This window comes from Miniopterus schreibersii (genome assembly GCF_964146895.1).
Source record: "Miniopterus schreibersii genome assembly, chromosome: 2".
Classification (NCBI taxonomy): domain Eukaryota; kingdom Metazoa; phylum Chordata; class Mammalia; order Chiroptera; family Miniopteridae; genus Miniopterus; species Miniopterus schreibersii.
The window spans coordinates 128978550-128994661 of NC_138102.1; the positions used below are offsets into that span (position 1 = coordinate 128978550).

At 35.1% G+C, this 16112-nt stretch overlaps 1 protein-coding gene across 1 annotated transcript in view; it reads right to left on the minus strand.

Moving 5' to 3' along the window:
- Window positions 1-9429: 9429 nt before the first annotated feature.
- Window positions 9430-16112, minus strand: part of RAP1B (RAP1B, member of RAS oncogene family) — a 42813-nt gene continuing 36130 nt past the window's right edge. The window contains exons 5-8 of the mRNA XM_081130506.1: window positions 15556-15696; window positions 13737-13880; window positions 12927-13043; window positions 9430-10746 (exon numbers count right to left, since the gene is read on the minus strand). Of these exons, the coding sequence (XP_080986632.1) occupies window positions 12957-13043; window positions 13737-13880; window positions 15556-15696 (372 nt within the window). The 3' untranslated portion in view covers window positions 9430-10746; window positions 12927-12956. The remainder of the gene's footprint in view (window positions 10747-12926; window positions 13044-13736; window positions 13881-15555; window positions 15697-16112) is intronic.

A 16112-nucleotide genomic window follows, 5' to 3' on the forward strand; every position in this document is an offset into this window, starting at 1 on the left:
TATGCCTCTTTGGAATTTTAATAGACATTAGCAGATAGCAAATTAAAATTTTGGTTTACCTAAAGGCACTACAATGAATATTTCTATCAGCAATATATGTCTCCTTGTTTGCCCTCTAAACTCCCTTCTGGGATTGTAGTCTTATCTCTTTGCACTTTTTGCTGATGTATTGGGTTCTTTGGTACTTTTTGCATCTCTCTGGTAACTAGTTTGTTCGAGCATCTTTTTATGTTTATGGGTCATTTGGAATTGCTTTTCTCTGAACTGCTTAGTAATATCTTTCATTCATTTGGGGGGGGGGGGTTGTTCCTTCTTAATTTCTTTTTTTTTTCCTTCTTAATTTCTAAGAATCATTTGTATTTTATAGATATTAACCCTATTTTGTTTTCCCAAATCTACTGACTTTGTAATATATTTTTTCAAACAAGTTTTAATCTATAAATTCTTTAATTTTAGCAATTTAATTTATGTAATTTTAATTTTGCAATAGCTTCTGAATTTCTTGAATGGGCTAAAGTCTCCCCTATCTCTATACTACACCTCTTGTCTCTTAGATTTGCTTTTAAGATTTTTGTTTTATTTATAGCTTGAAAATTTTCAATATATCTACAGGGTGATTTTTACATGATATAGGGGTTGAACTTTTATTTTCTTTATAACTTTTTTCTAACTTGAATATTTAATTCAAGCTAGTTGTGCCAGCATGACTTATGAAATAACATTCTTTCTTATTGAAGTATATTTTTGTCGTATATTAACTTCTGTTATATACTGGAATCTGCTTCTGGACTCAATTCTACTCTACTGGTTAATGCCATTTCTTCTTTCCCTTGAACTTTAAGATCATTTAGTTCAATTTCAATTTTAAAATTTTACCCAGTTGAAATTCAAATTGGAATCATATTACATTAAATGTTAACTTGGGGTAATTGGTATTTTATGATATTTCCATCCCATTCAAGAATATAATATTTATTCAGATCTTGATTTATGTCATTTAATAAGACTTTATAATAGCACTTTCTTGTAAGCTTTATTACTTTAGACACTTAGTTTTTATCTGTCATAAATATTTCCTCCTATATCAACTTCTAAGTGCTTATCGTGAATGTAGAAGAAAGCTATTTGGTTTTAGCATATTTATCTTGTATCCAGCCACATTCCAACTTCCTGAATAATTCTTACAGATTTTTCAAGCTTCTGAAGTATTCATTTATATCAGCAAAAAAATTTTATTTCCCACTGTTCATAATGAATATTTCATTCTATTGATTGGATATACCCATTAGCACTATTAGGGACCACTAATAGCCCCTATTTCCCTAGTATAGTTTTGGGGCCTAAGACAAACACACAAACTGCTTAGAACAGTGGGTGGCACATAGTAGGAAACCAAGAAATAACTAATATTAGTACTTCTTAACTGTCGGAGCTTGTGAGTTGTTCAATATAGAAATGTCTTTTTCATAGAAACATTATGCTGAAGAACCAAGAATTAAGCTACCATTTGCTGGTTTTTCTTATTCTGTCACCATTCCCCATTTTAATTGGTTTGGGGGAGCCTGGGTGACAGCTTTCTTACACTTTTGTGATCCTCTCACCTTGACAGGATAGTAGGAAAGGAGAGCAGAGAAACAGTCTACCTATGGAATTGATACCACAGATTGTTATACATAGCGTAACAGATTAATAATTATGTAATAGTTATTAGTATTCCACAGATTATTTTCCTTTGGAAAAGAGAAGTTATAGTCAAATTAGGTTTAAGGCTAGATATTGAATATATTTTGGGTTAACTCATCTGGTGTTTTAGGGTTCATTTGTGTGTCAAAATCTTTTGCTTCCTAGAATTTACCTTTCTTCTTCAATATGAGACAAAGCAATTGAGCCAGCTGTGACTAGTTCTGCTGTTCCTCTCAGTGAGTTTTATGAATAACTGAGCTAAAAATTCCTTCCTTATGATGTAACAGCCTTGGGTAGATGAGCTCACGGGGAGATGCACCTCTGACCGATAGTGGGAGAGGTAGTACTGTAAACTGTCCTCACTTTCCAGGGCTGACAAATTATATCCATTCTGTTTGGATGACATCCTGAGACCTGTCCTCTTTACTGTCCCTGAACAACACCCTTGGCACGGGGCCTAGGGCAACAAAATAATTAATTCTGTATCCGGCATTAGCCACATCCTGCCAAGAGGAGAATGCCCTGACCACAGGAATATCCTGTACTGGTTCAGTGTGGAAGAATGAGGGGAGGGGTAGGGGGTGCCACTTCTTTCTTTAGGGACATCCTCTATGACGGCATCGGTGGAATGAGTAAGTGTCATGGTGGTGGCTGTTTCTGAAAAATTAAGAGCTGGCTGAAAAATTAAGTCAGGTGTTTGCTAAATAATAATTATCAGCTGGTTCAGTTTCTGCAAGGAGCCCAAGATGTAGTTCAGGAATTATTGTCCTTTAGTCTAATAAAACAGACTCTATAACTCTTCAGTTAAAATCCTGTATAACCCAAGTCATATTTTACTGAAGTTAGAAAATGCAAAGGAATGAATGAGTGAAGTGATGGAAACTATTTCCAGAATAGGTCTAGAAGCGGATAACTGAATCGACTTCTGGGAACCTATGTCTTAAATACATAAACCACACAGATGATACCATCTCCTTATACCATCACTTCAAATAATTAATGAATAAGGCCTATTTGGAGAAGGTCCAGTGACAGAAACCTCACCCCTAATGCAGGATGTACGAACATATAAAAAAACCCCAAACCCATTGGGTTGAATCAATCCCTAATTTGTTTGGATGTTCAATGTATTTCATTCTAACAAAATGAATTAAAAAGTATATCTTTATTGATCTCAGAGAGAGAAGGGAGATGAAAAGAAACATCGATGATGAGTCATTGATTGGTTGCCTCCTGCACGCTCCCTGCTGGGGATGGAGCCCGCAACCCGGGCATGTGCCCTGACCTGGAATTGAACCTCCATCTCCTGGATCATAGGTTGATGCTCAACCGCTGAGCCACACGGGCTGGGCTAACCAAATGAAGTTTTATCACTTAATTCTTGTGCCTGCCCATTACTAAAAAACTAAAACTAAAACAAAACACAAAACATTCAATTCAGTGCAGAAATTGAGTAAAACCTTCTAAATCCTAACACTGGTTTAAGCAGCACTCATTTTCTTCTAATATGAATCATGTATATATGATTAAAGATGGGGGGTGGGTGGAGGAAAAGCCCTCTCGTCGTGTCTGAAAATGAAAACAAAGAAAATAAAGTTTGCTATTTATATCACCCAGTGGAAGAGGGAAATTTCTGTCATCACTGAAAAACATAAAATACTTATTATGGTAAACAGGATGTATGCTAACACCAGTGGAAGGTAATTCAGTGGGATAATGTCTAACACAGCATTCCATGGACAGTATATTGATCCTAGAATTGTGGAACTAGCCCAGACTGGCCCTCTTATTAACTCCTGAAAGTTTTATCTGATTCTAGCTTCCCTTAGAAGAATCTCTGCAGAATAGCTTAATTTTGGGGCTTTCCTAGGTGGGATCTCTTTAGGGAATCCCTTAGGTCTGATTTAATCCAGCATGTTTTGGGTAATTCTAGAGTAGACCCACACTAGTTTTTGTTACTGCAAAATTAGTAAAACATTGTATAGTGGGCTGATAATGTCTCCCAAAGACATGTCTACCTGCTAATGCCCAAACCTGTGAATGCTAGTTTTATCTTTAGTATTGCAGATGTCCCTTTCCCCCCTATTGATCCCCTCCACCCTACATCCACTCCACCCCCAGGCCTTCCCCATACCAATGTCTGTGTCCATGGGTTATGCATACAAGTTCTTTGATTAATCTCTCCCCATCCACTCCCCCACCCTGCCTTCCCTCTCAGATTCCTCAGTCTGTTCCGTGTTCTATGTCTCTGGTTTTATTTTGTTCACCAGTTTATTTTATTATGTTCCACATGAGTGAGATCATGTGGTACTTGTCTTTCTCTGCCTGGCTTATTTCACTTAGCATAATATTCTCCAGGTCCTTCCAAACTGTCCCAAAGGGTATGAGATCCTTCTTTATAGCTGCATAGTATTCCATGGTGTAAATATCCCACAGCTTTTTTATCCACTCATCTACTGATGGGCACCTGGGCTGTTTCCAGATCTTAGCTATTGTAAATTGCATTGCTATGGACATAGGGGTGTATAAGTTCTTTCTGATTGGTGTTTCAGGATTCTGAGGCTATATTCCTAGAAATGGGATCTATTGGGTCAAATGGCAGTTCAATTTTTATTTTTTGAGGAAACTCCATACTTACTAAGTTTTATAATGTCTAATCATTGGGGTGTACACCTGAAACTAATATAATGTGTAAACTATAATTAAAAATTAAAAAATGATTTTAAAAAAGGGTCTTTGTAGATGTGGCTAAAGCTCTTGAGAAAATGCTGGATTATCCCGAGGGGCCCTAAATGCCATCACAAATATCCTTAAAGTGAGAGAGAAAACGGACACTTTATGAGAGATATGAAGATGGAGGCAAAGTCTGGAGTGATTGTGGCTTAATGCCAAGGAATACCAGCAGCAAGGAATGGATTCTCTCCTGGAGCCACTAGAGGGAGCGAGGCTTTGCCTATGCTTTGATTTTGCACTTTTGGCCTCCAGAACTGTGAGCAAGTTTGTTTTAAGCCACCAAATTTGTGGAAATTTGTTATAGTAGCCTTGGGAACTAATACATACTGTTTAACTAGGACATTAATATATTTTTAGGAAGTAATAGAAATAGATCAACATGAGAACCTAGTTTATAAGGATTATTAAGAATCCCTCTAACATATTTTGGTAAAATACCAAAGTGCCATTTAAGAAAAACAAGAACAAAAATGTTTATATTATTGGAAAGGTATGTAGAGAAATATTTCCATGACATGTATCTGAAAGATGCCTGTGGCCCTGGTGGAGCTGAATTTGAAGTTTGTCAACCCTGGCTCTGAAGAGTCCCTGCATAGACATCCAGAGACCTGGTACTAATTAGAGGACGTTATTTCCAAAACTACCCTATCATCTCTTTAGATTAGTAGCCAATTCTCCACTAAGTAGTACATATAGGGACAGATAAAAATTATGTGTCTAGAGAATGGAATTGCTGCTGGCCCATAGCATAGCATAGCATAGCATAGCATAGCATAGCATAGCATAGCATAGCATAGCATAGCATAGCATAGCATAGCATAGGGGAACATTATCTTGTTACTTGCCATCAAAGACACTGTATTCTCAGACAATAGAAGGCTATCTATGCCTGTCCGCCCTTGTCTTTTAATAGCAGTCCTTTGTATTCCAACCCTCACCTCCCCATCCTCAGCCCTTAGGCCAGGCTGTCCTATTTTCTTCCTTCATGCCTAATCCTTACAAAAATAATTTCATTCATTCATGGTTTCAGCTGCCTCCTGTAGGTCAGTGACTTCAAGGTCCAACTGTTAAAATCTCTCCTCAGAAGATACTCATGAAAATATTTCACTTAATGTAAACTTTGTATTACCAAAACATTATTTCACTCAGGCACTAAAAACCAACTCCTTGCTGGTTTCATCATCATTGGTGCTCAATCCCTCTGGTACTGCTAATATAATCAGATATTTTACACTCTTTCCTTCAGCCCCCGCATCTAAGCCATTGGCCAATTTTCCAGTACTTTTAAAGAATTTCTTGGGCTCCCTTTCTCATCAGAGCTCCAAATCTATTCACATGCTTCCAGGCCCAAGCAGCCTACAAGCAGGCTGGGTTAACCCTAGCTCTACCATTACTCCTCTCTTTCACACAGCTGTCAAATGTTACTTCAGTCATATTACTCAGAACAGTAGAGTGGCTCCCTGGTAACTATTTGCTATATACCATACCAATCTGATTGTACTCCACTTCCAATATGGAAATATACTCATTTTTTCTGCCAGCCATGTAGTTCTCCATCACTGGTTGATTTGGTTAGAGAATCTAACATTGACCTGAGTAAAACTAATAGAAATATAAATCAAATAGCCCATACATTTTAAAACAAAATACAATTTTTAGTTTTAGTCAGTTGCATAGTAGGGATAACAGAGATGATCTGTTATTAGATAGGTTACTAGATTTTCAAAACTTTTTGACTTGTCTTCCCCACCACTGATGCATTAAGTACCTTGCCAGCAGGGACTGGGTTTATCATTTACTCTCTGCTCCTTCCCTCTACCCCAAGCATAGCACCTTGCACATTCAAAAGTTTGACAATAAAGTCATGAGCAGCTTAACAATGGGACCCATTTTGAGAAATCCTTCATTAGATGATTTGTGATGCGAACATCAGAGTGCACTTACACAAACCTAGATGGCATAGCCTACTACACTCCTGGGCTCTAGAGTATGCCACTGTGTAAGCAGTCTGTCGTTGATGGAACTATTATGCAGCACATGACTAACAGTTTCCTGTTCTGAACTGAGTGCTTACAGGGGACATAAACTACACTATAAATATAAATCTGAATGGTTAATAATGGCAGATGACAAAAACATTAAAGCATTTGATCTCTGCCTATTTAACAACTCCTGAAAACTTTTTGACTTAAATGAATATATTATTCACATAAAAATCCTGTAAGATCTGTGCTAGTTTTCAGAAAAAAACCTGCATTTTCACCCAAATGCGGAATCTGCATAATTATTTCATTTATGTCACTGTATAAGGAAAATCAGTTTAAACCAAGTTCATAATATAAAATAGTAAAAATTGTCTCCAAACCCTTTCAGACAACTCAGGAGATATTGATTGCCTATAAAATGATGAAACAAGGCAGACATGCAATACTGAATACATTTGTTGATTCTCAGATTAAAAAAAAAATCAAGTAGCTATCCTTAATTTGGGGCAAAATCTTTAATTCTTAAAGTCAGTAATCTACAGGCCACTAACATGTTTTAAGGGAGCAAGTTCAAAGTATGTACAACATGTGGAATATATTTTTTAAAAATCTGAAGAAAAAAACCCCTGCATTTAGAAAACAGACCTATTTAGCAATAAGTATTTTATTTCTACCTTTCAAAGATACACTAATATCAAACCTACAAACCTAGCTGTGCCATTAATAGGTTTAGTAGCCAGTTTTGATAAGTATCAATATCCCAACAAAGACTGATGCATATTTCTCTTAATAGTCAGTTAAGGGAACATAAATTTAGTTCTGCTCTCAACCTATTACACTTCTCTCATGCATTCATAAATACCAGCTGTATTGATGCACTGCAGTAAATTACAGAACAGATTTTTAAAGATAATTTGAGTCCTATAAATCATGATTTGCTAAGGCTCTAAGCCCACAAACACTTAAGAATTCTAAGATAAGGTCATAGGAATATTAATTATAAAATACTATAACTCTTTCCTACATTTCCAAGATTTAATAGAGAGGAGACAGAAAAACAGATGGGGATTAAATTCAATGAAGACACAGACTGAGGTACACGAAACACAGGTCGCACTGATTCTAAGTTTGCTGTCCCACATCTAAAGTCAAGATGATTAAAAAAGCAAAGCAAAACTTTCAAAAATAGTGGTTTTAAAACTTTCTACTCATAATATTCACGTGGTAAAGATGATATATTTAAGAAAAAAAGCTGAGTCAACACAAAAGTCAAAATAGGGTTTTTATACTTTTCAGAAAAATTAAGTGAAATATTCTTCTGGTTTTTTCCTAAAATTCAAGTTTCTACAAGCATCCTTGGGGACATGAAAAGGAACTCATGTGTTTTCTGACCGAACTACTTTAGCATTTTTTCATTTAAGCACTTAAGTCCTTCTACATATGATTTGCACCTAAGGTGCAGTTTCTGTTTTGTATGTGAGGCAATGGTGCATTCTGTGTAACCACAGCCCTATTTCTATCAGCAAAACATAAAAAAAACCCCTGGCATTTCTTTCACTCTTTTTGACTCCTATGAAGTAGGTGCTATTATCATTCCCTTTTACAGATAAGGAAATTGAGGCATCTAACCAGGGTCACATGCTAGGAAGAAGCAGAGCTGGGATTAGAAACCCTGGAAATCTGGTTCCAGAGCCTACATTCTTATTCACAAAGCTGTCCATTTTGTACCCCTAACACTCACCAGAATGTATTTTTAATTTTAAATAAATTAATGTATTTCCTACCAGATCAGTGGTTCTCAACCAGGGTGACTTTGCCCGTCAACATCCGCTCTCCTCCCCGCTCCCTAAAACTAACTGGAGGACACTTGGCAATGGCATTACTGGCATCTAGTGAGTGGAGACCAGGGATGCTGCAAGAATCCTATAATGTACAGGGCAGCCTCCCACACCTCATTATCCAGCACAAAACATCCACAGTGCTGAGGCTGAGAAACCCTATAATAGAGTATAAATTCTAGGAGGGCAGGATCCTAAGTTACTCTCATTTACTGCTCTATCCTCAGACCTAGAACAATGCTTGATATGGAAGTACTTCAATTTTATCTGTTGAATATTTGTTTTAAGAGCCTAGAACTCAGCCTGATACAGGTTGGTAGGCAACAAACATTTGAATTAAGGAGGGTGCCTTCAAAGAGGGTCAAATGGATGCAATAGCATATAGTAAATTAAAGTGACTTTAGTGCTCCATAATCCCGTATCTTTTGGGCTTTTCTCCCAATGACTATAAGTAAAACCAGTTCTGCCAAAACAACTCTCTTAGTTATGTGGGGCTACTGAGAGAACATACATTTATTTTTTTATAGATCCATGAAAGCTTTAAATACATGGAACTCTGTGAGTTAAATATGTAAGGCGTAGGATCCTTTCTTCTTTAAATGAAAGCCTTTAAATATCCCATTTGAATAGCATCTATTTAGAGGATTAGCAGACACCCCTAAATTAGATGGTTTCACTAACTAATTGATGATATGCTCTAGTGTCTGACAAATATTTTGAGAAAGTTTGAGTTAACATTTGTTTGCAAGTGTCAAAAAAACCCTCAAAACTGAATTATAGCACACATAAGACAAAGACAGATCTGTTATCTAAAAAGAAAGTAGTACTTGAGTCCACTTCATTCAAAAAATTTTATAACCATAATATTCTAGGTATAACTTCATCCTATATATTTTTTTAAAAATCCATAGGCATAACATCTGTCAAAGTGTTTAAATTCTTCCTCTTACACTTCAAAGAGCTATTGAACGTTATGCAGAAGGCGTATGTTCATAAGTAATATTGCTTGATTTACAAAATTCTTTCTCAGGGAAAAATTCAAAAGGTCATATGTGGATATTCAAACAATACTAGGGGAAAAATCTGACATCTTTCACTAATCAGTTCTGTACTTAATGAATCAGTCTGGCTTGCCCAAATGTTAAATTATGAAACCACACTATGTAAAATGCATCTATTACATTTAAAAAGAAGTTAAATCTATATTTATTTACTAAGCACTGTTAAACATTACACAAAACACATTCAAGTGGCAAGTAATTATAATGCAAGCCCTTGCATGGCAATCCAAATTTATTGAACTACTGATGCTAAGTTATACAAAATTGCACCACTTTAATTAAGGCTTTTAGTTTACATTTGGCCACCTCTAAGTAGTTGTAACATTAGGTTGGTCAATTTAAATACTGTGGCTCCCTGTTGGATAGATAGACACACAATCTTTACACCCAAACGTTAATGCATACAAAGCAACAAGGCATTGTTAAATAAAACAGCAATAGTTACTGCAACTTAGGCCTTGTGACCAATTATACATGATTAAAATTACTTCCCACATTCACATCCACAGTACTCGTCCACCATTTAACATCTCAACCAAAACGTTACACATGTGAAACAATCACTAACAGGCAAAAATACTAAACCTGTATATTTGGTATTGCAAATACACTTATGCATGAGCAAGCAAGGAATTCACAGTGAGAATCTACAGCTGCAGAAGCCTGAAAATGATTTACAAAAATTGTTAAATCATTAAAAAATTGTTTGAAAATATACACTTCTTGTTGTAGACCCCCACTGTACACACAACTATAAACATTGTTCCCTATGTAAACAAAAAAGGAAACATATAATAAGAGATTTGAAAAATCTGGACATTTCCTTCCCAACAGATATTAAAGGCGTCTTTAATCTAAGACATTATACTGAAAGGACTATCGTATTTTAAAGACAAGATCACTGTCTCCACAGGTTTTTTAAAAATTAAAAAAACTATATAGCTGTGTTAATCAAAGCGCTTATTTGTACAATACAATGATAATGACCTTGATTTTCTTAAAAAAAATTACAATAAGCTACAAGTATCAAAGAAGCGAAGTTATCTGGAGTAGTCTATATAGGAGCTCTTTGGACTTTCTTTTATTATGCTAAAATAGTGGTGCTTTTAGGATTTACATTATTGTACTCTCCAATACAAAGTATGGGGCGTGTTAAAGTATACAGTACACCATTTTCATACATGTACAACATTGGTGGATGAAAATGTCTCTTAGCAGTAATACTGGATTTGTAGCCTCTGGTTTTACCAGCTGCATACTCTAGGGCTATTATATAAGTAAAAATCTCTCTTGTGATACTGGAAAGTGATTAGAATGTGCAAACTGATGTAGTAGCTTTCATCCGCCTCTTAAAGGGTACCACCACAGAAAGTCCATTTAAGATGTTGGTAGGTTTAACAAAGTTGGAATGCTGGCACTGTTGAATTGGGCAACAGTTCTTCAGACCTGTCAAAAGAAAAAAATAAATAAATTGCAAAATGGGTTGAAAATAGCACACAAAAGAGCCAAAGGAACCCATTAAGACAACAATGTTACAAATGAATAGAATGCAGGCTCTTGTCCTCATTACATTAATGACAAGGTCCCACAACTCATAGCAAAGCAAAGCAAGCGTAAATGTTTTCATCTTTTTGGAAAGACTTCATCTCTTCTGCTGCTCTCTTGAAAGTTAGTCAAATGAAAGTTTTAGATAAAAAAGGGGAGTGTTCCTTAGTGCAAACTTCTGTGTATTACCTTCTGAAGATTAAAAACGGGGAAGGGAGACAGGACCACATTAAAATTTTAGGTCAGGCCAACTTTATTAGAATTCAGATTAAAAGAAAGACAGCAATATTAACAAAATGTGTGATACTACAAGAGTGTTTACAATCCTAGAATTACACCGTAAGTATAGAATGCACATCTCGCTAGAATTTCTAGTGTCAGAAAATCAAGACCTTTCTTCCTCATTCTTCCAATAAGAGTGGCTCAAAAGCTAGCTCAGAGAAGTAGACAAAACAGAATTTATTTCATGATGGCTCCTTAGGGTTGACAGTTATATACTTTTTAATTCCGTATTTACACACATTCTATCAACTTTTAGATGAATGCCAGAAAAAGTTGGTATTACACTAAAATCATATAATTAAACTTAAGAAAATTGTGAGTGATGTAAATAAAAGAAGTAAAATCAGAACACATTGTTTGCCAAATATTTATTTACTTTGGGTGATTTTCTGCATACGTGCCTGGACAAAAAAAGGTTCCCCCTTTTATTGTTTTTGTGGGAATCAGACTTTGTTGCAAGCTCCAGAAACGCTGTTAGTATGTATGTGGCTACTGATTTTCCCAAATGCCTTGAACTACAAGCCCTCATTCAGAGTCTGAGTTTGCTAAGTTTTCCTAGCAGACTGAATGTAGCAAATTGGAAGGGACAGGTGGGAATATATGAGTTCAGGTACACCTGTGCGAATGGGCATGTATGTGGTCAGGAATGACAGAATATCAGAAGTGAGAGGATTTACCTCTAAACAGAAAGCCTCAAACAGAGAGTAAGATCAAACCCCCCCAAAAGATACAGAATCAGAGTGCTATGGTAGGACAGGGCCATTTAACATAGGAAGAAGCAGAACCACAAACATATAATGTGCCCAAGGATACAGTACAGTATGGTTTAATGAACACTGAGCAGGAAATCATTTTGTTGGCAAACATCAGTAGCTAAATGATTGAGGATTTATCACGTACCAGGCACTGGTCTAATTGCTTTATAACGATTAACTCATTTAATATTATTATTTTCAAAAACTATATAAAAATGTTACATGCTCAGTTTTCCTTTGCTGTTTCATCTGTGGGCTGAAATTTGTGGTTCTCTCTGCCTGGAACTCTCCATCCCCTACACAATTTTTATTTAACTTTCATTATCAGCTCAGATGTCTCGTACTCTGAATCCATAGTTTACATGTGATATACCTGGTTTGGTGTCCCAGTTACGTGCTCCTATAGTACTCATAATAACTAAGCATGGACTTGGGAGCCAGTCTATGGCTCAAATTATGAGCCATGTACTCCAGATTGCTGGATTCAAATTCTGGCTCTGTATTTACTAACTGCAGGGCTTGAACAAGTGACAATCTTTTTGTGTTTCAGTTCACTTGTTTGTAATATACAGTACTTAAGAGTGCCTGGCATAGGATAAATGTGTCAGGGGTTCTTATTATCAGTACTAAGATAGACTTATTCTATAGTCACAGCATTTATCATATTTTGTAATTATTTGTCCAACTCTTCCACTAGACCTTAACTTATTAAGGCAATGAAGAGGCAAAGAGAAAAGGTCAGTTTTGCTCATCACTGTACTGTCAGCACAAACCAGTGTCCCATTGGGGCTCGTACATATTAAATTAACTAGAATATTCACTTATGTGGAATACTTTACTTATGATGATGATATGTAAATGAAATAATTGTTTTATTCACTAGGATATTAGACTAACTCATGGATATCTTAAAAGGGAAGTAACTATTTTCTTTTTTACAACAATAAAAAATCGTATACTTGCTGTCTTAACAAGAGTGCCCTAAATGAAGTAGAGATTAAAAGAGAAAATGATTTTAAAAAAGAGGAAAAGAAATGAACATACCTGGCTCAGAGCTACAATGCATTTAGGATATTAAAGCAGCTGACATGACGACTTTTTGCGGGCCTTCCCAGGCACTGGAGTTTTTCTGTTAATTTGCCGCACTAGATCATAAAAGATCTGCAAACAAATTATTTTTTTTAATTATAGGAAGGAAAAAACTCAAAAAACCCCCCAACAAAACGAAAAATGAAAAAGTAAAATGAAAAAATTGAACTGGATATAAATGAACCCCAGAAAGCAAATATTTTATTCAGTTAAGAAATGAGAGTAAAACCAGGTATTCTTATAACTGCCAAGTTCTTTTCTGTTTATTTTTTAGTAGGGCTAAAATTGTTCTCCTTAAAATAAGTACTGAGTTAAAGGAGGTATAGAGATCTTAATCTTAGTTCAGTTAGAACATTTACCATCATACAAAGAAAACAAGCCTTATTCTTCTTCAAACCTTTCTATGTATCTTTACAACATAACTTTAAGCCCCTTCAAGGCAAGAACGGTGCATGCCTTTTTGAATGTGCTCTTTTACATAACATCCTTTATATACCTTAAGACTTAATCTGTCTTCCCCACCCCTACCATTTTTTGTCCAGTCTTCCTTCCTTCTCATGGTTAACTCCACTTTAATAAAGAGGCTAAAATACCATAGTTGCTTATTAATATGCATATATTTAATGTAAGATTTCTGTCTACAAAGATCAACAAAGCACCCTGAGTACACATTAACTTTGGGTTGTGTTAATATACACACATTATTTTCCATTAATTCTGAATGTTGAATTCCAAATAGAGTTTTTAAAGTATATTTCACCATACCTCATTAACATTTATTTTTGATTTTGCAGAGGATTCTAAGAATGCACAGTTGTTCCATTGTCTTGCTAGATTTTGACCTTGCTCCTTTCCTACAACTCTTTCATCTTCCAAGTCACACTTATTACCAACCAGAATCATTGGAACCTAAAAATATATTTTTGAGGGTAAAAAGAAATAAGTAAATAAATACACGATATAAATTCAAATTGAAAGAATTCTAAGTCAACTCTAAGGATTAATTTTTTATATTATGCCAGAGAAAAATATTCAATTAATAATTTGCAATAAAATTTACAGTTAAATATGAAAGTCTTAACAATTAAAGAATCTTTCACGTGAAAATTTTAGAAAACAAACTATGATCTGTTTATGAAGGGGAAAAATAACCCTTAAGATTATATCATAATGGACTTATAACTGACTATAGTAAGCAAAATAAAAAACTTTTTTAAAAAGGAAATACCAAAGGGTGTTGCTGTAAAAAGCCAATATAGCTCAAAAATTTTAAATGTTTCTCGTAGAGATGTGAACCAATTTCAAGTTTTCTGGTTTCCTGACACGCATTTATCAAATAATTATTCCCAATTTTACAACTCAAAAAGGAGAAATCTGGAAAGTCCCTAAAAGTAGAATTTTTAGTTTCTCATATAGTGTATTAAAATGTCAGAAAGTAAAATCATCTTTATTTACTAAAACTCTAGACCACATTAATAATGTGTTTGGATACATGTAATGTTTATAACTTGAAAGGACATTATGGAAAAATAATAGTTATTCTGCAAAACTCCCTTTACTCATTTAGAGACTGACTCCCTAGAAACTTTTTGGGAAAAAAATCCAAATTAGAAAATCAAAAACTTTGGCTTTTTAGGAAGATATAGAGTATTATATTAATAAGTACTTGTTTAATGCAACTAATAGAAGAAAACTACAGTAGTTACTAGAGACAGTACAAAACAGACTTACTTCACTGAAAACAGAAGTGCTTCACTGAGGTTGCTATAAATATGTAGGGTACCTCAAAGTTTATCACTGCTATATATAGTAAGATGAGGAATTAAAGTAATCTTTTTGAAGCTTCCTACACAGATTAAACTCCATTATGGGGCACTTTGAAGGGGCATGTAAATTAACATTAGAGTCTAATATATTTTTTGGTTCCCTTTAAAAATTATTATGCTCTTTTTCTGTCATAGTTGCTTTAGATGTGCTTATATATAATACTGATTTTTTTTTTTTTTTTAAATATGTTTTTATTGATTTCAGAGAGAAGAAGGGATAGGGAGAGAGATAGAAACATCAATGATGAGAGAGAATCATTGATCGGCTGCCTCCTGCATGCCCCATACTGGGGATCAAGCCTGCAACCTGGGCACGTGCCCTGACTGGGAATCGAACTGTGACCTCCTGGTTCATGGGTCAGCGCTCAACCACTGAACCACACCAGCCAGGCTAAAAAGGCTCTTAAGTCTACCAGTAATGTGGCCAGAACATCATCACTCACTCTATTAGTAACAGTTGTCACCCACATCTCTCCTTCCTCCCCACCAAATGCATGCTTTAAAAATGGGAAAGGCAAAAATTTTATTTTACACAGGTTAAGGGGAGAGGAGTTTTTATTTTCACATTATATATATTTGAAATATGTCTGAGGGTTAAAGATATATTTTGGCTTTTCAAGGAAAAAGCTTTTGAAACACAAGCCCCCGAAAATAAATACATCAACTTTAAATTGGGTTTAAATTTAAACTTTTAAATTGGATATCATACAATAAGAGTTTAAAATAAAGTACATTTATTTATTAGGATGTCAGCTTACATCATCAGTGTCTTTAACTCGAAGAATCTGTTCTCTCAGATCTTGTAAGTCATTAAATGTGGACTGTGCTGTGATGGAATAAACTAATGCAAAGCCTTGTCCATTTTTCATGTACAAATCCCTCATTGCTGTAAATTGTTCCTACAATAGAAAGAGTCATTATAGAATAATAATGTTGTGACAGTTAATTTGACAATTTTCAAAGTCTATAATTAGAGTTCAATGAAGAATATTGTAGTATTATGTAACATATCTTAAAATTACAGTCCATGGAAAGATATTTGAAAAGTGGTATTTTAAAAAATAAGCTTTTAATTTAAAAATGATACACCAAAGCAGATTTATGTGCAATAAATATACTCCAGTGGGACAGAAATATCCTGTCTCTAAAAGCTGCTTAAAGGAAGCTTTTTAATATTTCATAATGTGTAGGGCACCCAAACTGAATCTCCAAGTTACAGCTAGCTCACAATGAATGCCCTAGTTCTACGGGGTCCTCCAGTATGCTTACCTATAGCTTGTCATATTCCCATATATTTTCTCTTTCATTAGACTGT